The sequence below is a fragment of the Microtus oregoni genome, unplaced genomic scaffold (genome assembly GCF_018167655.1).
Source record: "Microtus oregoni isolate MIOR12 unplaced genomic scaffold, Mior012 000099F_ref0000060, whole genome shotgun sequence".
NCBI classification, from domain to species: domain Eukaryota; kingdom Metazoa; phylum Chordata; class Mammalia; order Rodentia; family Cricetidae; genus Microtus; species Microtus oregoni.
This window is the reverse complement of record NW_024544712.1, coordinates 1,178,239-1,204,214: the sequence shown is the minus strand read 5'-3', so window position 1 is coordinate 1,204,214 and position 25,976 is coordinate 1,178,239. Positions and strand designations below refer to the sequence as shown.

Sequence of the window (25,976 nt, the reverse complement as noted above, 5' to 3'; positions counted from 1 at the left end):
TTTCTAGCTCTCATAATGTTAGTTGTACCCTAAGCACTTCCCCACCATGATGGACTGAATCTCTAAAACTGTAAGCTAAAATCTTTAAACTGGTTCTCTCAGGGTCTGGAGAGATGGCTCAGCAGTTAGAGTACTTGCTGCTCCTGCAAAAGATACAGGTTCAGTTTCTAACACCCACATAGTGTTCCCAACCATCTGCAACTCCAGTTCCAGGGGATTCACAATCCTCTTCTGACCTCTGTGGGCACCAGACATGTACACGGTGCAAGGTACACACAGGCAAAACACTCATACATATAAAATAAACATAACTAAATAAATAGTAAACTGTTTCTCTCAAGTACTGGAAAGTGACTAACATAGAGTTCAATCTCCATGGGAATGTCTTCTAATACTACTTTTATTGTTTCTTTTTTGGGTGCTAGGGTTTGACACGCTAACATTGAGCTATACTCTTAGCCCCTTTCCTCCTTATTTTTACTGCCTTCAAAATACAACTTTTAGAACACTTGCCCAGAATATGAAACTCTTGGTTGGATCACTTCAACACTGAAACAAACAACCAAACTCCAAATCAAGTACTGTCATATAAGCCTATAATCCTAGCTACTGAGACCCCAAGGCAAAAGGATCAATCACTTGAGGCCCACAAACCCAAGATTAGTTTGAAAAATGTAGCAAGATACTTCTTAAGAAAATCTTGTCTCCAACAAACAAAAGCCAACTTGAAGGTACTCTGGCTCACATCTTAATTCTAGTACTTGGGAAACCCAAGACAAAGACATTGTGACCTGGGCTACTTAACTGATTTTGAGAAACCAAGTGCTTACAGCAATCAGGAAACACAAACAGGTGGATCTAAGTTAGATGCCATCCAGGTGTACATGATTTTTACAAACCAGCCTGGACTATACAACAAGACTCTGTCTCAAAAAACCAGAACAATAAAAAAGTTGCTGGGTGTGGTAGTATATGCTTTTGATCCCAGCACACGGGAGGCAGAAGCAGGAAGATTTTTATGAGGACTGCCTGGTCTGCATAGAGAGATCCTGTCTCAAACAAACAAATAAAACAAGAAAAGGACTAAGGAAGGGAGGGAGTGGGAACTTGGATTGGTATGTATAATGAAAAAAGATTGTTTTCTTTTTTTTTCTCTAAAAATAGGAAGGAAGGAAGGAAGGAAGGAAGGAAGGAAGGAAGGGTGGGCGGGCGGGCTAAGGATTTAGCTCTGTGGGAGATTACTTTCCTAGTGTGCATAAAACCTAATTTTGAACCCCAGTAACACAACCACTATTCCCCCCACCCAAAAAAAGAAAATAAAACACAGAAACTCAGTGTCAGTCTCCTAGCCTGTAAACAGTCCTCCCTCATCACTACAGTTCATGATCTTCTCCTAGGACTTTACTATCTAAAGTAAACCATGAGCTCTAACTTCAACATGCTCTTCTGTTGCTATATTATCTCTCCAATAAAAATGTGACTTGATGCAGATTGCTCAGGAAAACTTTTCCTTAATGCCTAGGCTGGAACCAGTACAGTATCCTAGTCCTTTTTCATCCTTTGTATGTATGCATGTGCACACCTGTCTTGTCTAGAATAAGGCAGGACCACCAATGTATGACCTCCAGAAACCCAGAGGGAAATATAGATGAGCATGGAGAATATGGATGAAGGTAGGAATGACATGAAATGAATCTGTCAGACATCCTGGGTACTTAACCCTCACTGCTGCTGTCTCTTCCTTACTACACTACACCCACAAGCCCTAGGCACTTTCTCTCCGGAATATCTCTGTTCCTGCAAAATCCTGTTTCCCTATCTGAAACACCAATGAACCTCTTCTACAGCCAAATCTAAATACCCTAACAGAAGGAAAGCAAGTAATCATTATACTTATTTGATGAAAACTTTGTATCTTTAATTCATTTACTACAGAAAGGGTATGAGGTATAAAAGTCTTTATAAAGTATAGAACAAGACTTTTTAAGTGTCTTAAAGGTAATTATATATATGATGGAGAAAAGAAAATACTTGAGAATCAAAAGGACATTGATTTTATTTTATTTTCTAGCCAGGACTGATAGTGCAAGCCCACAATTCCAGTTAACTTGGGAGGCTGAAGGAGGACTACAAGTTTAAGGCCTGCCTGGGCCACAAAGTGAGTTCAAAACATAAATTAAATAATAGGACACAGGCTGGAGACAGAGCTCAGTGGTAGAAAGTACTTCCTTAGCACGATCAAAGCCCTAGCTTTGAGCTAAATGATCTATCTATAGATAGTTAATTCTGTCATTTAATGCTCATTCTTGAGATCTTCCGTAATCACTACTCTTAATTTTCCTTGATCTGGGCATGGTAGCTCATACCCATAATCCCAGGTTCTGGAAGACTAAGGAAGGAGAATTGATCTGAGTCTGAGGCCAGTCTGTGCTATAGAGTGAGATACTGTATCAACAAAATGACAAACCAAACAAGCAAACAAAAAGCCACCTTTCCTATCTGGTCAACTACTACAACTCAGAGTTTCTTTTTACTTTTCTTTAAAGAATTATTTATTATGTATAGTGTTCTGCCTGCATGTGTGCCTAGACGCCAGAAGAGGGCAGCGGATCTCATTCTAGATGTTTGTGAGCTGCCATGTGGTTGCTGGGAATTGAACTCAGGACCTCTGGAAGAGCAGGCAGTGCTCTTAACCTCTGAGCCACCTTTCCAGCCCCAACTCAGGGTTTCTAATATGTTTTAACATCTGCTTAAATGTTGAGACACATAGTTCATCATCACACACAGTCCATCTAATCATAACACCCCATAGGTAGTCTGGTAACTCCCACAGGACAAGAGTATAAATTACATTTTCTCTTCCTCTTTCTCACAAAGCTCCGCAAAGCCTCGTCTCACTCTAAAGTCCCAAAAGATAATACTATAGCTAAGGAAGGAGCCTCCCCTTAGATTACACATAGGAAAATAAGGTATCTCACGTGGACTGGAGAGGCCTTACCGCCATGACACATTTTGGACACCTCCAGACACCTTTCGAGATCTCAGGCAAAGGAGGCAGCAGGCAAAAGATGTGGTAATTGTCATCACAACCATCACACAGCAAAAGTTTGTCATCTTCATCTCCTCGGGAACACATTCGGCACACATATGACTCAATCTGCCAGAGAGAAGCAACGAGTTATATCAATACAGGCCCTGCCCAGCCTTCAAACACAGGCCCCTCCAGACAATATGCTATTCCAGAGAGTTCTCCATTGGAAGTCAGAGGTGTTTGATGGCTTGGTTGTTCACAGCCCTATACCAGGTCTGCATGCATGCACTATTTCCTCCAAACAAGAAGAGATGAGAGCCGGGTGGTGGTGGTGCAAGCCTTTAATCCCAGCACTCGGGAGGCAGAGGCAGGTGGATCTCTGTGAGATCAAGGCCAGCCTGGTCTACAAGAGCTAGTTCCAGGACAGGAACCAAAAAGTTACGGAGAAACCCTGTCTCGAAAAATAAAAAGGCTGCAAGCCGCGACTCTCCGGTGCCGGGGGGTTGAGGGCTCGCTAGGCAGCAGCGGAAGCGGTGTCCCGGGTCGGCTGAGGGGAACGAGCAGGAGGCGCCCAGGCCTGCGGGCCGCATGGCTGGGGCTCTGGGCGGTGGCGGGCCAGGCCCAGCGGAGGGGGAGCCGCTGCTGCAGCGACGCGACTCCGGCCAGGGCTCGCCCGAGCCGCCGGCTCACGGGAAGCCCCAGGAGGGCTTCCTCTCCGGCTTCTTTACCCGGGACCAGAGCTGCCCGCTCATGCTCCAGAAGACGCTAGAGACGAACCCGTACGTCAAAGTTCTCCTTGATGTTATGAAACACTCAGGTTGCCCTGTTAACAAAGGGAGACACTTCTCCTGCGAGGACTGTGACGCAAACGTCAGCGGAGGGTTCGATGCCTCAGCGTCTCAGATTGTTTTGTGCCAGAATAATATCCGAAATCAGGCTCACATGAGCAGAGTTGTTACCCACGAACTCATTCACGCCTTCGATCATTGTCGGGCTCATGTCCACTGGTTTACGGATGTCAGACATTTGGCATGCTCAGAGATTCGAGCTGCAAGCCTCAGCGGAGACTGCTCACTCCTGAATGAAATCTTCAGGTTACGTTTTGGATTAAGACTACACCACCAGACTTGTGTGCGGGGCAGGGCTGTTCTTTCAATTGTGGCTGTGCGGAACATCAGCAGAGAAGAGGCCCAGAAGGCTGTGGATGACGTTTTTGAGTCCTGTTTCAACGACCGTGAGCCTCTTGGCAGGATCCCCCATACTAAGACGTATGCCAGATATGCTCACAGGGACTTTCAGAACCGTGATCGCTATTACTCGAACATATGAAGATGGTGGCCGTCTGTATCCCTGAGCCTCAGGACCGTGAGGGAGATGTCCCTAGACACAGAGTCTACAGTCGTATGGAATAAAGTGCATAAGGAGCTGGCTTTAGCATTTGACTATAAAAATAAACATGGCAAAAAAGGAACTCCTTAAACTGCAAGGCAAAATTGGATCTTTATAGTTAATCATTTAGTAAATAAGGGAAATAAACGACATTTTTATATTTAAAAAAAAATAAAATAAAATAAAAAAAAGTACAGATGAGAAAGTAGTCTTTTTCTTTTTGTTTTTTCTAGACAGGGTTTCTCTGTGTAGCCTTGGCTATCTTACAACTAGCTCTATAGACTGCTGGCCTTGAATTCAGAGATCTGCCTGCCTCTGCCTCCTACAATTAAAGGTTCACATCACCACTGCCCCGCGAGAGCAGTCTTATTAGTCTTCAATCCTCTCATTTTATTCATTCAATAAGCATTGCATTCTATGGCACAGAGATGTGGAAGAGCTGGTAATTGCCTTCAAAGGGCACATAGTACTAGAATGTTCATAAAAACTAAAAACTGCCATGGTAGCCAGTAAGAAATATTATGGGAACCTAGAGAAGGAAATAGCACTCATATTACTTAGAGGTGAGGGAGGACTTCCAGGGAGTACTTCATTCTGAAGGAGACAGGTTTTTTTTAAGATTTATTTATTATGTATACAGTGTTCCGTCTGCATGTATGCCTATTCCCCAGAAGAGAGCACCAGATCTCATTATAGATGGCTGTGAGAATTGAACTCAGAACCCCTGCCAGTGCTCTTAACCTCTGAATCCTCTCTCCAGCCCCCCTGAAGGGGACATTTGAAGCTAACTGAAACTTGAAAGGAAACTAGTGTTTGGCAACTGAAGCAGAGCACAAAGAGAAATTCCTTGAGGCAGAAGGAACAATATGTGCAAGGAATGCAGGATTACAAAAGAAATAAGGGCTCATCTCTTTAATAAAAAAAAATGAATATACCTACAAGTAGTTCAGAACAGCTATAGCAGAGAAGTGAGGTAGGCAGCGCAGGGCAATGAGGTTAGAGGTCAACAGGGACTGGACCATGCATGACAATGACGATAATGAAGATTTTAGCCTTTATCCTGAAGCACTGGACAGTAAGAGTCATCTCTGGACCCTTCTAGCACTTTGTGGACAGTAGCTGTGTACTCTTGTTCTTTGTTCCAAATTAGCTGGCCTTGTTTTCCCCACTTAAGTAAGCTACCTGCAGACAGGGCTCTCTAGACCCACTTTTCTACTTAATGCAACCTAGTCCAGTGCCACGCTGGAGAAATGCTCACTGAAGGGATGAGAAGCAGAGCTCTAGGAAGTCAGGGCTGGGTCCTTACAAACTGGGCATTGCTGTGGTTCCTTCGCAGCCTCATGGTCATCTTGGTGCAGGGCTCGGGACTATGACTCAGTTCCTCCTTGCCTTCTAGGAAGGTCTTGGGTGAGGCTGATTCCATCTTCACATCCCCACCTAATTCTTCCTTTACCACCACAGTGGGGGGACACTCAAGTCCTTCCTTATCTGTAGAGAGAAAAGTGGTTCCAAATTTAATTCTGAGACATTAACAGTCCTGAAATCATCCCCAGTATCTTAGGCCTTACCTTTTTTCCGAAGAGTCTTATCCTTGGCCATAAGACCTAGCCCCATCATCTTGGGACCTGCTCCATATATCTGTAGCTTCTTTAGTTCTGGATTTTTCTCAATGTCTTCCTCTGTGGGTTCCGGCTACAAAGAAAGCAGGAAACAAAATGAATCAAGAATATTATCTGGGGGCTGGAAAGATGGCTCAGTGGTTAAGAGCACTGGCTGTTCTTCCAGAGGTCCTGAGTTCAATTCCCAGCAACCACATGGTGGCTCACAACCATCTGTAATGAGATCTGGCGCCCTCTTCTGGTGTATGGGCATACATGGAGGCAGAATGTTGTATACATAATAAATAAATCTTTGAAAAAAAAAAAGAATACTATCTGGGGGCTGGAGAGATGGCTCAGTGGTTAAGAGCATTGCCTCCTCTTCCAAAGGTCTTGAGTTCAATTCCCGGCAACCACATGGTGGCTCACAACCATCTGTAATGAGGTCTGGTTCCCTCTTCTGGCCTGCAGACAGACTACTGTATACATAATAAAGAAATAAATATTTTTTTAAAAAAAGAATACTATCTGGAACAGGCTGCCAAACACTAAAAGTTCAGACTATATCTATAGTCTATATATCTGTATCTACACACACACACACACACACACACACACACACACACACACACAGTTTGTGCCAAGAACTCATGCACAGATGGGCCACAGCAAGAATTCAGAGTTACTCTTTGAAGACAAGGGATAAGTCCTAAGTTTGTTTGTTTTGTTTTTTTTGGTTTTTCAAGACAGGGTTTCTCTGTGCAACAGTCCTGGCTGTCCTGGAACTCACTATGTAGACCAGGCTGGCCTCGAACTCACAGAAATCCATCTGCCTCTACCTCCTAAGTGCTGGGATTAAAAGCGCGAGTCACTGTCTGGCTCTAAGTCTTAATTTTAAAGGGCCAACAAAATGACTCAGAAGGTTAAGGCGCTTACTTGCCATCAAGCCTGAACCTCTGGGACCCAGGTGGTAGAAGGGAAAAACCAACACCAGTAAATTGCCCTTTAGTGTATGTTTGCCAAAGCAGGAATATACAGATATGTACACGCACAAACATACACACACCCCAAATCTAATAATAATAATAATGAAAAAATTTAGGGATTTATGAGGTCCCATCTCTATCTGAGAAGCTATTAGTAGTTGACAGTTGCCAAGGAAAGGAGAGAGGCAACTGGTAGGTTCTTCATGCCCTGGTGGATGACCACGCACCCCTGTGTAAATGAGCAACACAAATTTTACAGAATTCAAGCCGGGCGGTGGTGGTGCACGCCTTTACTCCCAGCACTAGGGAGGCAGAGGCAGGCAGATCTCCGTGAGTTCGAGGCCAGCCTGGTCTACAAGAGCTAGAGTTCCAGGACAGGCTCCAAAGCTTCAGAAACCCTGTCTCGAAGAACCAAAAGAAGAACTCAGAAGATCAAAAAACATCAATTAATTAAAAAGTATAAAAGGAAGATATGAAGTTGGGAGATATGATAAGTATCCTAGAAGAAGTGGGGGGTTGAAAGGTATATATGATCAAGATATACTGTATATATATAAAATTTTCAAATATAAAAATTTCAGGAGCTAGAGACCCATGCAGGCAGCTCACAATCACCTGTAACTCCAGCTCCAAAGAATCAAGACTCTTCCTTCTGGCCTCTGTGGGCAATTATACTCACATGTTCATATGCCTCCACAAAAAAACACATGTGCATACACATAATTAAAAAACAAATCTAGGGGTTGGAGAGATGACTCAGTGAAGAGCACTGGCTGCTCCTCCAGAGAACTTAGGATCAATCCTCAGCATCCAAATAGCAGCTAACAATCCATCTACAACCCCAGTTCCAAGGAATCTAACACTCTCTCCTGGAATCAACAGGCACCAGGCACACACATGGTATATAAACACACATGTAACTAAACACCCACATACATAAAACTCTAAAAAGAAAAAAAGTCCAGGTCTTCAGTTTTAAATTGCTGGGGCCGGGCCCCAAGGAGGGTTTACTGAGGGGTCTGTAGGTTTGTGACATATAATAATGTCTAGGCGTGTTTGATGTGCTTTAAAAAAAAAAAAATTTAAAAGAAAACCAAAAAGGAATTAAAGGCAGACTCTCAGTGTTGCCAACCATAAAATAATAATATTAATTTCTATCTCATAACTTAAGGATAACATATTTGAAGAAGCAGAGTGGTACTCGAACCACTTTTCTCAAATAGTTATTCAAAGAAGCTATTCATCCCTTATCAAGGAAGCCTCTCTTTACAGCAAATGAAAACCATCACAGAAAACCACAACTGGACATAATGAAGAAAGGTCAATGGACTGTGGGGAGCCCAGCCCCAGTGGATAAATCTCCATCATAGTTCTTGCATCTACAGCTCAGGGAATATTATGAAGGAGGGCTGGAAAGATTCTAAGAGCCAGAACAATAGGAAATCTGCTGTGAAAGTCTCTCCTAAAAATGGCTGCATAAGCCAGGTGTGGTAGTGCATGCTTTTAATCCCAGCACTTGGGAGGCAGAGGCAGGCAGATCTCTGTGAGTTCGAGACCAGCCGGGTCTACAGAGCTAGTTCCAGGACAGGCTCCAAAGCCACAGAGAAACCCTGTCTTGAAAAACCAAAAAAAAAACCCCAAAAAAACAAAAACAAACAAACAAAGCAAAAAAGACTGCTTAAGACCAGAATGGTAATATTAATAAACATGTTAACATGGGGGAGGGGGCGAATTCCATGGTGTTCCACTCCTAGACAAAGAACTATATTAAGCCCAAATCTGTGGGTCCCCATGAAAGCCAACAAAGGAGACCGAGTCCCATATGTAAAAGCAAAGAGCCTTTATTTTAACCAAGTTTGCAAACTCGGTCTCTCCCATGTCCAATGTATTAGAATATCTGGAGAGCCCCGAGCTCAATTAGAATTGGGATTTTATAATAGTAAAGGTGGAGGTGAGGGGTCTCTGAGGTCCAGGACCCCTGACTGACATTTGTCTAGGGGTGTCCTGGTGAAGTACTGGCAGGTGTTTCTATTTACAATGCTTGGAATGCCAGGAATTTCCTTTGAATGGTCTGCTCTTGAGTGGGGATCAGGTAATCTCAGCCTGCCAGGCATTGTCTCAGGGTAAACTATTGAGACTCTAGACTCCATTTAAATTCATCCATGGCCAGAGTCCCAGGTGATAATGGTTGGAGGAAGTAAAGAACTTCCTTTCTCCCCAGACTTAGATTATCATGGCTGGCCCACAAAAACTACAGGCAAATGCTGATTGCAAGAATTAGCTTCTCCCAGGGATGAGCCCCTTTATCTGACTTTCCAATGCAAAGTGACCAGCTTTGAGATCATATATTTATATGTATATTTATTGCATATATGCATGAACATACACAAAAAATATAATCAAAGAAAAAGAGGTTATCAACTTGAGAGGGGTCATAGTTTGAAGGAAGATACCTGGGAGAAGATGAAGGAAGGAAAGGGAAAAATTGTGTAAATAAGTCAATTTCAATTAAAAACATTTAAAAACTTTCAAAAAAAATAAAAAGTAGCATTATTGCTATATGTAGGAGGTACATGCCTTTAACCCAGCACCTGGGAGGTAGAGACAGGTAGATCTCTGAGAGTCTGAGGCCATCCAGGTCTACACAGCAAGTTTTAGGCTGGTCAAAGCTACAAAGTAAGACCCTGTCTCAAAAAAAAAAAAAAATTGAGATTAATATGGCCTGCTAAATTAATATTTCTCAGTGAGAGCCAGGCGGTGGTGGTGCACGCCTTTAATCCCAGCACTTGGGAGGCAGAGGCAGGAGGATCTCTGTGAGTTCGAGACCAGCCTGGTCTATCTACAAGAGTTAGTTCCAGGACAGGCTCCAAAGCTACAGGAAAACCCTGTCTGGGGGGGGGGGACCCCAACTGAAAGACCTGGATAAATCCAGACCCCCCCCCAGCAGGAAGAAAATCTAAGCAGGAAGAGAAGAATCAGAAATCCAGGATTAGCCAGTTCAGTGACTGTGTTTCAGGAACTAGCTGAAGATAAAATTAGATAGTAATCTTGAGAAACAGGGAGTCCCGGGTCCATGTGTCCCTTGCCCCCCACACCCCCCCACCCCCGCCTTGTGGTTTCTTCCTATAAAAACCCCTTCTCCAAGCCGGGCGGTGGTGGCGCACGCCTTTAATCCTAGCACTCGGGAGGCAGAGGCAGGCGGATCTCTGTGAGCTCGAGCACGGCCTGGTCTAGAAGAACTAGTTCCAGGACAGGAAACAAAAGCCCCAGTGCACTGGTTCCTGTCTCATTGAATAAAGCCTCATGTGATTGCAGCAAGGACAGTCTCTCGTGAGTTACTGGGGGGGTCGTGTTATCCTGAGACTTGAGTGAGAGTCTCCCCAGCACTGGGGGTCTTTCACAACCAAACAAAAAATTCCTCAATGAACACATAATGTATATACTGTTCTCTGTTGTCTCCTTCATGCCACCCCCCCCCAAAAGTACGTAATCTTCTCCGCCTGAAGGTAGGGTATAGAAATAAGAAGACTTCGAAGAAAGGAAGAAACCAGGCACAAAGAGCAGACATATAAAAACCTACAGTACAGGCCATGTAGTACTAATGCACCTTTAATTCCAGCACCTGGGAGGGAGAGACGGGTGGAGGATCTCTGTCAGTTCAAGGCCAGCCTGATCTACAGAGTGAGTTCCAGGACACGTTCCAAAGCTACAGAGAAACCCTGTCTCAAAAAAAAAAAAAAAAAAAAAAAAAAGTACACTCTTTTTATACTTAAGAGCACAAAAGAATGCATAGCTTCAGTCAGCAAGCAGCATTCTTCCTACTCAAAAGCCCCTGTTAAGTGGCAATAAGAAAAGTACTCACATCAGGCTGTAGTCTCTTTGCCCGTCGTCCATAACTGTTGAACTTGGAAGGCTGTACAGACTGTCGAAGAGGGATGCTATGGGGTTTATATTCCTTGTCTTTTTCCTCATTATCAAACGGGCGTGTGTTACACTGCTAGGGATAAGTGAAGAGTTAGGTCCAGAGCATGGAATTTCAGTCCCCTAAGCAAGATTGTCCTTTCACCTTCACCCAATGGCCAAAGTTGTAGCCTAGACTCCTGACCAAACTAATAGCCCCAGTTCAACTGGTCTTTATCACTGACACCTTACATACTTTCAGAATTCCTTTTCCTTTTCTTTTTTAACATTCCCTTGTATGTGTAGCATCCAAGCCACAGTTAGTATGTGAAGGTCAGAGAGTCAGTTCTCTTTCTACCATGTGCATTCCAGGTCAAACTCAGGTCACTAGGCTTGGAAGGAAGCACCTTAACCCAATGAATCATCTTCCTGCCACTGACAAGGCTCCCCCCACCCCACCCCCGCAGCTGTACTCAACTCAGGGGTTCAGCAGATAACTAACTATAGGACTTGACAATAGATAACATAAAAACTATAAAAAGGCAAAAAAAAAAAAAAAAAAGGTACCACTAGGAAAGAGTAAGGTCTAGTTTCCCAGTCTCCAGTACATGGAACCAGTCCTATTAAGAGTATTAGTATGGGGGCTGGAGAGAAGACTCAGAGGTTGCTCTCCCAAATGTCCGGAGTTCAACTCCTAGCAACCACATGGTGGCGCACAGCCATCTATAATATCTGGTGCCCTCTTCTGGCATGAAGACAGAACAACAGTATACACAACCATATACAAAAATAAATCTTAAAAAAAAAAGCTAAGATATATGTTATATATAAAATATAAGTTATATGGTGATATACATTTGTAATCCTAGCACTTGAGTGGCTGAGAAAAAGAGGATCAAGAGTTCAAGGCCAAGGGACAAGCAAGATGTATCAGTGGGTACCTGCTGTCAAGACTGAGAATAATCTCAGTTCAATCCCATGGACCCACACGGTGGAAGAAGAGAATGAAATCCTGAAAATCATCCTCTGACCTCCATGTGCATGTATGTACATACCATAATTTTAAATGTAATTTATAAAGTTCAAGGTAAGGATGTGGAGACACAACTCAATTGGTAAATTATATATAACATGGATATATATTGCCAGAGATTGATCCCCAGTATTGCTTAAACTTAGTATGGTAGTGCATGCCTGTAATTTCAGTGACCTGAAAGGTGGAAGCAGGGGGATTAAGAGTTCAAACTCATCCTTGCCTACAAATTTGAGACCAGCTTGGGCTATAAGAGGACCCTGCTTCAAAAGAAAATAAAAAAGAATCTAAGGGTTTGGAGAGATGGCTCAGTGGTTCACTGGCTGTTCTTCCAGGAGACCTGGGTTCAATTCCCATCACCCACATGGCAGTTCATAACTGTCTGTAACTCCAGTTCCAGGAGATCCAACACCTTCACACAGACATATATGCAGGCAAAACACCAATGCACATAAAATAAAAATAAATAATTTTTAAAAAAAAAGAAGAAGAAGAAGAAGAAGAAGATTCTAAGACAGCAAGGGCATGGCAGTTGAAATCTAGTTGGGGGACTGAAGTAGGAGGACTTATTAGTCACCTCTGGACTTCCCAGCGGAGGAGTTTTAAGTGTAGTCTGAGCTACATGGTAAGTGGGCTAGCTGCATGGTGACTTCTAGGCCAGCCTGCCACATACCAAGACCCTGTGTCAAATATAAACAAACAAACAAAAAAAAAGAAGTGTACCAATATGTGCCTGAGGATAAAGACTTTTTTTACTCCACCATAGCCTGGCATCCTTACCACAAGGTTGGCTCCAGACTGATACATTTCATAGGGATAAACAATGCGTTCATAGTGAGAGCGTAGCAGGGAACCGATGTTTTTGCCAGGTGGGTAGTTGAGGCGCTGGGCCACACGAGCCCACCGACGATCCTTACAGATAGTTTCATAACCACCTTCTTCCACCACAATCTGCAAGGAAGAGCAAAAAGGGCCATGATGGATGTGAACATCCAGCAGCAGGCCTACAGAAAGATAAGAAAGACAACTGCAGCCTCTCGCTTCTCCCCATCTCAAACTGCTGTAAGAGGTGAGAAAATATTCTGCTGTGCTACCAGTCCACCCCTTCCATACAGCCCAGAGACCCAAGATCCAAACCAGAAGGGGTCCTAGCATAGCAAGGGTTTATTGAGATAGAGAAAAACCTGTTCTTACTTTGCTGAGGCTATAGAGGTCCAAGATGCGTCGTTCTACATTGGGAATCTTTAAGGATGAGCCCTGGATCTCCCAGAATTTGGCAATCTGGTCCAAATAGTTCAGTTTCACTCTTGTCTGGGCCTAAAGAAGAAATGGCTCAAAAACACCAGCCACCTCCTACCACCACCCATCCATTACCACCAACACTCCATCCCACCCCCCACACTCTGCAGTGTCCCATTTTCTGGCTCAAACTTAGGGGAGAAAGGGAACAGAGTAGACTTCGAGTGAAATGAGCTCTGGGCTTAAGACAGTGCTTGGCCCCACTTTTTTCTCATTTTCCAAAAGGTCATAATAGTCTTTGTCTCATTCTCTTGACAAGGTTATTTGTGTATTATTATGTCTTATACAGATGAAGAAATAGGGCCAGAAAAGAGTTAAGTCACACAACAAGAACTAAGATACATAAGTAATCAAGTAACTCTAAGCTTAGCCTTCTCTCCACTGATTTGCTGATTGAGCAAATGCGCACCACTCACTGCACCCCATATATTTTTATTAGAAAATAAGTGCCAGGTTTGGTAGCTCACACCTGTAATCCAGCACTTGAAAGGCAGAGGCAGGAAGATGAGGAGTTAAACTCCAGACTCCATTACATAGCAGATTTGAGGCCTGCCTGGGTTACTTGAGACACTGTTTTGAAAACAAAAAATGGGAAAAGGAAAATAGTACACTTACCCCAGAGATATGGACTTAATTAAGAAGAACGGTTAAGACCCTCTAGAAACTTCAGAAATGCCCAGCAGTGGTGGCGCACACCTTTAATCCCAGCACTGGGGGTGGGGCAGAGGTAGGCAGATCTCTGAGAGTTCGAGGCCATCCTGGTCTACAAGAGCTAGTTCTGGGACAGGCCCCAAAGCTACAAAGAAACCCTGTCTCAAAAAACAAAAACAAATCACTTGAGACAGAGGCCCTTTTCTAGTCAGTCCTCTGAATCCTAGGTAGAGAAGAACTAAGGTGTACCCAAGGTAAGAAATGAACTAAAGTTCCTTGGCAGTGAAAATCCTAATGGGATTAAGAACACCATCCATACGAACCCACCCCTTACCTTTATAAACTTGGCCTCGCCTCTGCTCCTTCCCTTATTAACTAGCAGGAAAACTCTAGAAGACCTACGCTTGTTCAGTGCTAGGTAATACCTGTCCACAGCTATACCAGCCAAAGACCTGGTCAGATTTTATTTCTCTAAGGAACTCACACTACTCACAAGAGATTAACTCTGGTTCTGACTTGAACAATATCTAGACTGAGTTTAGGGCAGTAATTCTCAATGGAGAACAATTTTATGCTCCATGTATATCCACATACAACTACCCCATGACCAAGATTAGATAGATAGATAGATAGATAGACAGACAGACAGACAGATAGATCTGATCCAAATTGTTAATAGTGCCAATGCTGAAGAATTATGGTCTTAAAAAAAGCAATTTGGGGGTAGCGGTATTCAGCTGGGCCCAATACTCCACTAGAATACTGAAAAAGGCTCAAAGACACATATTACTGGAGGAGGAGGAGTGGGAAGGGAACATGCATCTAACTTGTATCTTCTATGGAAAACTCCAGGACCGTGCGTGCCTGAAACCAGCTTTAGGACACCCACTCTCACCATCCCAGGGCATTCTCAAGCTCCAATGAAAAATACCACCTGTCCTAGGGGCCCAGATGTCCTGTACAGAACAAAAGGGAGGGAAAAGGCTACCTGCCTGACCCCTGTCCATGTCTCTAACAATTCCAGCCTCTACACAGACCAGTTCTTGTGCTGTTTTTGCTCTTCCACTCTTCTAAGTATCAAAAAAGGAAGGTAGGAAGCACAAAGCCATGAATAAATTAGATATATGAGGCCACATTGAGCTGATCAAGGAAGAGGTTTCAGCCAGCCACACAGCTACCTTTTGTTGACCCAGGTAGGTAGGACAGGTATTAACAGGAAAAATTCATAAGTAGAAAAGTTTTATGGGAAAGGAACATCTCCAGCCTTTGGTCTCACACGCTTTTAATCCCAGCATGGGGGTGAGGGTGGAGGCCAAGAAGCAGGCAAATTTCTATGAGTTCAAGGCCAGCTTGGTGTACATAGAAGTTCTAGGACACCCAGGGCTACAAAGAGAAATTGTCTCAAAAAGCCAAATTTAAGGGCTGGAGAGATGGCTCAGTGGTTAAGAGCATTGCCTGCTCTTCCAAAGGTCCTGAGTTCAATTCCCAGCAACCACATGGTGGCTCACAATCATCTGTAAAGACGTCTGGCGCCCTCAACTGGCCTTCAGGCATACAGACAGAACATTGTATACATAATAAGTAAAAAAATATTTAAAAAAAAAAAGCCAAATTTAAAAAAAAAAAAAGTGAATTGTCTTTGCCCTTACATCTGGAACTCCAAAGCCTCTTTTTTGTCCTGGGCACACTTAAACCCTCTCCAAATCTCACCTCCAGTTCATTCAACCTCTGGATTCGGGGCGTAAATCTGAAGTTGTCCACTTCCACAGCAAAGGGTGGCTGCCAATCCTAGAATAGAAAGAGGAAAGGAACTTGGGTTATCCCACTTTAATGTATGACCAGAGGGAACCTAAACCCGCTCAGTGCTCCATTAATATTTCTTAAAATTTCTTGACACCTCAGATCCATTAACCTGGCAAACATATAAATGGATCCACTTCCAACTCTCCCCAAGACTTATAACAGGGCATAAGGACCCCTCAAGCCCATATGCAAGGCCTCATGTACACACCCTTGTAAACTTCTAAGTCTTTCCCAACAGTAAAGTGTTAGGATTTTGAGAATTATAAAAAGCTCAAAACAGTTAACCACAAACCTTCTATACACCCGCATCACCACCCTTCCCTAGGCAGGACATATAACCCAGAGTTCTGGCAACCACACAGGACCTGAAGTCAAAAGACCTGGGTTCACAATGTAGCTCTACTAGTTACTAGCTATGAAATCTTATTACCTTTCTTTCTCAGTCTGTTTTCTTATCTGTAAGGTGGGGATATGAATTCTGGCCCTGACTTACTAACAAGACATTTGATCTCTAAGTCTGACCCCATCAGTGAATACCCATACAGGGTAGCTCAGCTCTGGTTCTGGCAGGGACTAATAGTTTAGGCTGTCAATGTCTGTTCTCTCAGTCATAGAAGACACTGCAGGAAAGACAAAGGAACATGCATCTGCATCTCTTACTCACTCACCAGGTTTGAAAGGCTGCCTGTGGGTTCTCTCTCATATACTTGCATGGTATAAGAGACAGGGAAGGAAGTCTGGAAGTGGGAAGCCCAATAGTTGTGGTAAAGAATGCAAGGATTTACAGAAGGGAAACCAAGAAAAATTAATGAAAGCAGGGAAAGCTTTACCATGCCAAGTTGAAGCTTTTTCTGTTCTACCCAAAGGACAGCTAAAGACTCCCCTTCTCAACAGACTCATCAATACTTCCCCAGACAGTCCTCTCTTTCCTGGAGCTCTGTTGTGTAGGAAGTGGTTTAAAAAAAAAAAGACAAAAGACCCTAGAATAACCTAGATCCATGCCTTCATTTTACAACTGGGGAGAAGAAACTACATGCTAGTTAGCAATAGAACCAACACTAGAATCCATGTCCTCTGATCAATGGTTCTTTGCACTACACCAAGCTACCAGCATCCATACACAAGTGCATACATATGAAAGGAGGGTAAAGGAATGGGAAAAGAGGCTGTTGATCTCTTCTGCATGCATGCTCGCCCTCTTAGAAAAGGAGCCAGAGGATTCTTATTTGCAAGTATACATGTTCTTCCCCAACCCACAGTAGTAGAGAGAGAAAGCACCTGAGGCTGAGTAAAGCAGGAGAGAAAAAAAATTTAGGCTAATAATGGTATAGCTTAAGCCCAGTGGAGCTCCCCATACTCTCTTACCGTCCACCACACTCCCATCAGCACAGATAACCCAGACAGAAAGGTGCTCAAACACAAAACTCCAGGTATCCCTTTTTCCTGCTCAGCCAAATTCTAAAGAATCAGTGCAACATCAAGCACCTGACAGGAGATTGCAGAACTGAAATCCTAAAGCAGGAGCTACAACAGAGAGATGGGGAAGGTCCAGCAAACCTCTCATCTTCAGTCCCATACCCGTACAAAATGCTCAGGATGAAGGCATTTAGAGTGTGGTGACAAACAGGATGGCTATCTAATTCAAGAAGCTATGAAGCTCCCATATGGCCCATACATCTATACCAAGTGTAGCAGTCATATGCTCTGAAATTCAAACCTAAAACCACCCCTCTAAGACAAACTCCAATACCTACTCGCACACAGATTTGCATCCTGAACTCAAGCATCACTTGTGTGAGCCAGGTGCTTTAGGGCCTAAAGGTGTTTTAAGCCGGGGGGGGGGGGGGGGGGGGGGCCACACACAAAACCGTCAACAACAAAAACAGAGTCAGGTCTCTTGGACTGGAAAGAAGCAAGCTATTGGAGCAGAAAAAAAAAAAACCTACCAAAGGACAGTCCTTTCTGGACACACACGGACACACATGACTACTACATACACACACCATGGGCTTGTCATTCTTTCCCATCCTGGTCCCCCAAAGCAGGGTAATCGCACCTATCTAAGGCCAACCTGCCCAAAAGCCCGAGGGAGAAAAAGGGAAATTCAGATCTCAACTATCCCTAGGTCAAAGGTGCCTCTCCAGACTACTTCAAAGAATTTTCCTCATTGCGATCAGGCGTCCAACCTTTCCTTTCTGTTGACCTTCCAGGCCTGTTACTACCAGTTGTGACTAACTCACCAGAGAAAAGCATCCTCAGACACTGTAGCCAGGCTCCAACAAGGAAAAAATTAGCTTACCTAACTCTTCCTAGACCCTAGAGGACCCATCTAAAGCCAGCCAATGGAAGGGCACCAAAAACATGAGGTCAGATAAGGAGACCTGTGGTGGTCTTCTCAGGTGGGAATGAGGCTCCACATCCTGGATAACCTCCTCAGAAAAACAGTGCTGCAAGAGAACTCAATCCAACCCATCAAATCCCATGTGGCCACTAAACACTGATCTCCATCTCTCCTCTCCTCCAGTGTCAGCGACGCAGCAGCCTGTCCTAGCCTTTGGAAAACTTCTGGTCAAGTCAGGACTAGTACCAAAGATATGGTCCTTTTTGCTGACGTTTGGGAACCAAGAGAGATTTCCATAGCTCTGCTCTGTTTCTGGGGACCCAAGAAAGCCTTATCTTATAGGATCACCAACATTCTGGGCCAGAGGTAGAGTAGAAATCTTCTGAGAAGGGACATACCAAGCTAACTGGTCTAAATTTCTTCATAGAAAGTCTGCAGAAACCCTGCACAAGTTCTGACATTGCCTTCAACTAGAAAACGGAACCAATTCCTAAACCCATCTCTGAGGAGCCAGAAAAAGCACCCAGTGTGAGAATGATTTCCTCACTGACCCATCAGGCCAGGATATTATCATAGATGAATTGGCCTGACAGGGTGTGAGTAAACATGAGTCAACACACACAGGAGCAAACCAATGACCACATCAAGCACCTCCAGAGTCATGGTAATTACCACTTACCAGAGTGTACTATGTTACCTAGTTTAATCTCATTATTCCCCAGTACACAATTTCACAGGCTCAGAGATTACCTTACATGCCCAAGGTCATACAGATGTTAACCTTCTAAGTAGTTTTAAATTCTGTCTCCCTGAATTTAAGAGTGTGATCTTTCCACTACACCACACAGCCTGCCTTAAAGAAAATGACACAGTAGTCATTACTGAGCATAGTCTTGATGTAGAGGACACAAACTACCAGATGTATTTTCCGTGCCTCCCAGCGAACTCTCCCCAGCCCACTAGCATCTCAAGAGCAGGGTGGGTGGGAGTGGGCTGAGACCCCAGGTCTCTGGCATGCCACAAAACGGGAGAACCCCTAACTCCAGCACCCTTTCTACGATGAGCAAGGCACCCACAAGATCCCAGTCAATCCATCTTCCCACACCTGCTGCCCTCCGCTCGGGACTTAACCACGGGCTACCCGGATCCACCCACAAGCTCGCCGCTGGCGACCATCAGCTCCCGGCCTTACCGCAGGTGGGCGGATCTTGCAAATGCCGGACTTCTCGGCGATGGGTCTGATTTTCGCGATGTAGCCAAGAGGGTCTCGGAACTCGGCCCAGCTAGGCTCGAACACCGGGCACTCCGGCGGCGGTAGGAAATCGTCGGACCCCAGCTCCATGGTGGGCCCGAGGGCTGGGCCAGAGATCGGGAGGGCTCAGACCGCCCTTAAGGACTCATGGCGCCGCCGCTGTCTGAAACCGAGGCACTTCTCGGAGTCTAGGCCCTAAGCAGGACGGCCACCGCCCGTCAGGGCCTAGGGGGGCGGGTGCCGTACTCTAAAAGTCTCAGGCTGAGGTTTCTATTACCGACCCTTAATCCTGTTCCGTTTCTTCCACACCCTGCCGCTGCCTACCGACTACTGCAGCCTTTGCTACTACAGTTAAGTCCCGGTCGCCGCAGGTTTCATCGCCGCCACCGCCATCTTGGTTTGTCAGCGTCTCCTCCCCCAACCTCTGCACCTCACCACAACAAATCGGATCCCTCCGCGAGGTGTCTCTCCGACTTTTGTCTACTTTGAGCGAGAATAAACCCTAAGAAGCTTTCATTATGTGGTGACTGAGATAAATCGGGTGGTATATGCTCCTTATTTGAAGGTGGTTAGTTAAAAGTATTTACCAGACTGAGAGAAAATAGTTCCTCTCGGTGGCGGAGGAACAAACTCGTAATTTGTAGGCCGGATCCTTTTACCGGATGGACCGGCGGTGCACGTTTAAAGGCCAGTGATGCGCATGCGCAGTCTCTAGACAAACCGGAAGAGGAGCTCGTATTCATAGATAGTGGCCCACGAACTGGTACGCGCCCATGCGAGCTCGCAACCATTCGCGCACGCGCACGCACACACCCTAGTTCGCAAGCAGGCTTTCAGCTCCTCCCCTATGTCCTTTGCTTCTTCTCCCAGGTCTTTCTGTGAGAACCACGCCACGCAAGGCGGCGTTTTCTAGGAATCTCCGCCCCCTCCCGTCTTCCCCCCCCCACACACACACACACCCACACCCCGCATTCTGTGTGCCCGCTGCTTGGGGAAGACTTAGCTGACTTACACCTCTGGGTTTTTTGTTGTTGTTGTTTTGTTTTTAAAGGAAAACAGGAAACTCCTTACTCCATAGAGAATGTGGATTTTTAGACGCTTTGGTCCCGCTTAGAGTAAAAATACATTATGCTTACCCCAGTATCATTGGCCATCAGCATTTTAATTAATGCTTTCAGCTGTTCTGTATGCATTGTAAATGTATAAACACTAAGTGTGTATGTGTGTATATACTTTCGTGGCAACTACTGCTACCAAAAAAAAAAAGGCCTGGATGTTTACATTTTTGTTTATTCCATGTCTATGCACCACATGTGTGCCTGGTACCAGTGGAGGTCAGAAGAGGACATCCAATTCCCTGGAACTGGAGTTATGGATGATTGAGACCCACCACATGGGTGCTGGAAATGGAATGTAGTTCCTCTGCAAGAGTAGCAAGGGCTCTTAACCACTGAACCATCTCCCCAACCCGTTTTTATATTTTATGCATTTTATCCATCACCTACCAGTGACGTCTGTGCAAAACACCTGTTTGCCAATTTGCCAATTTGTGAGCCTGTAGTGTACTGCTTTTCAAACATTTACATACATAGAGGTTATAATTATTGTGGTACCTGCTACATGTACATGTACCGTGTGCAGGTTCCCTAAGCTGTTTCTCCATAGGTTCATTGGTGACAACTATGTATTGAACCAGTACTTTGGAACTTCAGCTCAGTGGTAGACATTTGTCTAGCATATGCAGGGCCCTGGATTCAAATCATAACACCACAAACAAAAAAGTTCTTGGGAGGGGGTGACATATATCTGTATTTGGTGATCATCTAAATTATTCATCAGGTCTGTACCTATATGCACAGATTGTGTGTCCACTGTTTGAGGACCTGTGCACATGCTAACTAAATTTATATTCTCACATCGGACTGAATTAATTAAGCACAGAGACCCTTTGTACCTTGTATAGTAAGCAATACATGTTGAGTAAACAAAAGAAAAATGAATGCGTTTTATAACTGGTAGCTCATATTGACTGAAAATAATTACACTCTCTGCAACATTTCTTGTATACTATAAAGCCTCTACCATAGCTTGAAAGTGTCTGAAGAGGAGGAGGAGTGTTGTTCCTCCTCTTGTGAACTGCTCCTAATTATATACAGAGACAAACTAAGTAGATTCTACTTCAGGACTAAGCTTCGGTCATCCTAGCAGAAGGAGTAGGGTACTGAGCGGGAAGTGCACCCTGCAGTCCCACAGACCTGCCTTCTCATCTCTCTAGCTCTGCTATTTCTAGTCCTACCTGAAGCTGAAATGAAGATGAAAATGCCTGCCTACAGTACCTGGTGCATAGCAGTCCCCCAGTTATTTGGTAGTTGTTTTTTTTTTGTTTTGTTTTGTTTTGTTTTGTTTTTTGAGACTGGGTTTCTCTGTGTAGCAGCACTGGCTGTTCTGGAACTCACTTTGTAGACCAGGCTGGCCTCCAACTGAGATCTGCCTGCCTCTGCCTCCCAAGTACTGGGATTAAAGGTGTGCACCACCACCACCCACTTTTATCTTTTGTTTCTTAGAATCAGCACGTCATTACAAAGTAAAGCTCAATGAAGATCTCACTGTTGTCGAAGTGTGATGGCTCCTGACAGCAATCCTAAATTGAGGAAGAAGAACTGATTTCTCAGGCCAACCTGGACTACACACCAAGTTCCAGGCCAGCCAGAGCTTCAAGAGCCTGTCTCAAAACAAAAAGAATAACCCTTCTGCCCAGCTAACATTTCATATTTTTTTCATTTGTTGTTTGGGGATTTGTTTAGTTTTTTGGTTTTTTTGTTTTGTTTTGTTTTGTTTTGTTTTTTTGGTTTTTCGAGACAGGGTTTCTCTGTGGTTTTGGAGCCTGTCCTGGAACTAGCTCTTGTAGACCAGGCTGGTCTCGAACTCACAGAGATCCACCTGCCTCTGCCTCCCAAGTGCTGGGATTAAAGGCGTGCGCCACCACCGCCCGGCTTTGTTTAGTTTTTGAGACTGGGTCTGACTACATAGCCCTAGCTGGCCTGAAACTCACTATACAAATATGGCTGGCCTCAAACTCAGAAAGATCCTCTGCCACCTAAGAGATGTGATTACAGGCATGAGCCAATACACCCGGCAATAGCCTTGGGAAAGATGTAAGTCAAATTTCCATTCTGTGGAAGAGGAATCAAGTTCTAGGAAGATTTAATAACTTGCCAGTGTTGCAGAAGTTGCAGATTCCTGGTCAAATGTTTTTCCAATCATTTGCCCTGCTTTGGTAAATTTACTCATAAGTCAAGTAAGGATAAGTATTTAAGGTAATATTAAGATTCAAGGATGGGCGGGGGGCTGGCGAGATGGCTCAGCAATTGAGAACACTTGCTGTTCTTGCAGCGATCTGGGTTCTATTTTCAGCACCCACATGGCAGTTCACAAACATCCTCAACTCCAATTTCAGGAAGATCTGGTGCCCTCTTCTGGCTTCTGAGGGCACCAGGCATGCACACAGTGCACATACATGCAGGCAGGCAAAACACTCACACATGTAAAATAAAAATAATAAATAAATAGTCCAAATTTTTTTTAAAGGTTCAAGGCTGGTGAGATGGTGTCATGGCACTTCCTATCAAGCCTAATAACTCAATTTTGATCCCAATAACTCAATTTTGATCCCCAGGACCCATGTGGCAGAAGGACAGAACTGACCTCTATATGCATAGTGTGGCACAAACATGCCCAGACACAAAATGCACACAAATAATTAATAAATGTGATTTTAAAAAAAGATTCCAGAGCAGAGAGATGGCTCAGTAAAAGCAATTGCCACCAAGCCTGACAACCTGAGTTCAATACCCCAGGGCCCACAAGATGGAAAGAAAGAACCAACTCCCATAAGTTTTCCGCTGACCTCAACATGCACAACTCAATGTGTGGTATATATGCACTCAGAAAGATGAACAAGTGTATTTAAAAGGTTTTAAAGATTCAAGTGGTTAGCCAGGCGGTGGTGGCGCACGCCTTTAATCCCCACACTCGAGAGGTAGAGGCAGGCGGATCTCTGTGAGTTCGAGGCCAGCCTGGTCTACAAGAGCTAGTTCCAGAACAGGCACCAAAGCTACAGAGAAACCCTGTCTTGAAAATCAAAAAAAAAAAAAAAAAAAAAGATTCAAGTGGTTAAAAAAAACTTTTTTAAAAGTGGCTCTGCCAGCAATTCTATCACCTAGGAGGCTAAATAAGGAGGATTTTGAGTTTTAGGCCAACCTGAGCTATAAAGCAAGATACAGTGTATAATGACACTATAAAGAGGAACTAGGCCGGAGAAACATGAGTCAAATTAAGGTTGGCGAGTTTGCTGTTCCTCAGCTAAAGACAGTTTGACTTTTCTACCTGGAGGAGCTCAATAAGTGGTAAAGAACATCAGGCTTTTGGTCTCAGCACCACCCAGTCTTCCCACAGTCTTCTCTAATGCCCTTAGCCCAGACACATCACTGGGCAAAAGGAAACTGCACACTCTTTTAAGTCAGTGAGACTGTGTCCACGAATTCCTATTTGTGAAAATCATACTACACACCAGGAAGTTTGTGAGCATGTGGAAACACAAAGGCATGCCTTCCTGGAGCAGAAGGTATTCACTCACGGAGATCTGCCGAGTACCACACGTTCCTGATTCTTGATTTTCTTGTTCATAAAAAGAACTTAAATAGGGGGCTGGAGAGATGGCTCAGTGGTTAAGAGCACTGTCTGCTCTTCTAGAGGTCCTGAGTTCAATTCCCAGCAACCACATGGTGGCTCACAACCATCTGTAATGAGATCTGGTGCCCTCCTCTGGTGTGTGGGCATACATGGAGGCAGAATGTTGTATACATAATAAATAAATAAATCTTTAAAAAAAAAAGAACTTAAATAACAATTTCATTACTTCGGAAAATTAGCGGTAATGATGTCTGCCTTTCTTTAAGGGCCAGGTGCTATGAAGTAGTATTATCTCTGTCTTGCAGATGAAGAGAAGGAAACTCAAGCGCAAGTCACATAACTAGAAAGTGACAGAGCCAGGATTCAAACCTACAACTATCTTTGTCCCCTAAAATTCTACCTATGAAAGTTTCGGATGTTGTTCCTCACACAGAAAAGTGTTTAGGAAATAAGTTCCTTTCCAAGATTCAAGTCTTATTGGGGACCAATCAAAGACTGGGCACTGAAGGCTTCAGAATTTGGAAGCAACAGGGATCTGGCCTTGTGCTGAAAGCTGGCTTGGCCTCACCCAGGCACCTGGGAGAGAGGGCTGGAGTAGAATGTGTGCAGAGCAATAACTTGAGGTCTTGGCTGGGCTCCCAATAACACCCCCATATATTCTGTAGATAAAGTGCATGAGAACGCCACTGTGCTTTAGTGGTAGGAATGAAACCTAGGGCCCTGAACATAGGGTCTCATACACACTAAACAGATGCTCGGCCCCAAACTCACTACCAACCCCTAGGCCTCCTTTTAATTTTGGTCTGTAAAATTCCAAAATAGGTATACAGTATCTTTTGTCATTGTTTATTTGATCTTTGATTGGGGCTGTTTGCTTGTTTATTTGTTTAACATGCGGTCTCACTTGCTATATATCCAAGGATGATCTTGATAAACTCCTGATCCTCCTGCCTCTAACTCCCAAGTACTGTGTTTACAGACAGGAGCCACCATGCCCAACTCCCAAATACCTCTAGACTCCATTTCCTTCTCACCTCTATCCCCCTCTTCTCCATGATTTGTGAACCATTTACTATCTCTCTACCATGGAAAATTCTTAAAAATTTATTATTATCATTATTTTATTTTATGTATTCAGATGTTTTGCCTGAATATAGATAGGTTTGTGTCTTTGGAGGGCACTGGATTCCCTGGAACTGGAGTTACAAACAGTTGTGTGTTGTCACGTGGATGTGGGAATCGAATCTGAGTTCTCTGCAAGAGCAGTCAGTGTGCTTAACTGAGGCACCTCTCTCCAGCTGTTTCTTCTTTTTGTTTGTTTTTCAAGACAGGGATCCGCCTGCCTCTGTCTCCAGGCGCACGCCTTTAATCCCAGCACTCGGGAGGCAGAGGCAAGCGGATCTCTGTGAGTTCGAGGTCAGCCTGGTCTACAAGAACTAGTTCCAGGCCGGGCGGTGATGGCGCACGCCTTTAATCCCAGCACTTGGGAGGCAGAGGCAGGCGGATCTCTGTGAGTTCGAGACCAGCCTGGTCTACAGAGCTAGTTCCAGGACAGGCAGGACAGGCTCCAAAAAACCACAGAGAAACCCTGTCTCGAAAAACCAAAAAAAAAAAAAAAAAAAAAAAAGAACTAGTTCCAGGACAGGAACCAAAAAGCTATGGAGAAACCCTGTCTTGAAAAATCAAAAAAATAAAAATAAAGGCGTGCACTACCACTGCCTGGCTCTTTTTCTTTTAGATGGAGCAGTACTATTATGTTGATCACGCTGTTCGTGAGCTTGTGTTCTCAAGCAACTCAACTATCTCAGTCTTCTGAGTGGGACTACCTGCAGGTGTGTACCACCACATTCAGATTGTACTCTGAACTACTATAAGGGCCTTAAGATATATGTGATCGAGAAAGAGAGCTTCAGAGAGAGATATACTCAGAGACAAATATAGGTGTACAGTATTGTATAATCAAAGAAATTAGGAAATTATAATAATATCTAAGAGTATCTT

General features: G+C 44.2%; 2 protein-coding genes across 7 annotated transcripts in view; one reads left to right on the top strand and one right to left on the bottom strand.

Annotated features, from left to right (window-relative positions):
- The window catches only part of LOC121443060 (lysine-specific demethylase 5C-like), a 42,152-nt gene extending 22,444 nt beyond the window's left edge, over positions 1-19,708 (bottom strand). For 4 of the 6 annotated variants that reach the window (XM_041644740.1, XM_041644743.1, XM_041644742.1 and 1 more), the window contains exons 1-8: positions 19,224-19,708; positions 15,598-15,675; positions 13,132-13,254; positions 12,718-12,888; positions 10,867-11,001; positions 5,989-6,112; positions 5,727-5,908; positions 2,999-3,157 (exon numbers count right to left, since the gene is read on the bottom strand). In XM_041644740.1, coding sequence (XP_041500674.1) covers positions 2,999-3,157; positions 5,727-5,908; positions 5,989-6,112; positions 10,867-11,001; positions 12,718-12,888; positions 13,132-13,254; positions 15,598-15,675; positions 19,224-19,373 — 1,122 coding nt within the window. In that variant the 5' untranslated portion in view covers positions 19,374-19,708. The remainder of the gene's footprint in view (positions 1-2,998; positions 3,158-5,726; positions 5,909-5,988; positions 6,113-10,866; positions 11,002-12,717; positions 12,889-13,131; positions 13,255-15,597; positions 15,676-19,223) is intronic. The other 2 variants (XM_041644741.1, XM_041644744.1) reach the window with 1 other exon arrangement.
- Positions 3,620-4,517, top strand: LOC121443061 (mitochondrial inner membrane protease ATP23 homolog). Its single transcript, XM_041644746.1, has one exon. It carries the CDS (start codon positions 3,620-3,622, stop codon positions 4,358-4,360), a length of 741 nt encoding a protein of 246 aa, XP_041500680.1. The 3' UTR covers positions 4,361-4,517.
- Positions 19,709-25,976: the final 6,268 nt, after the last annotated feature.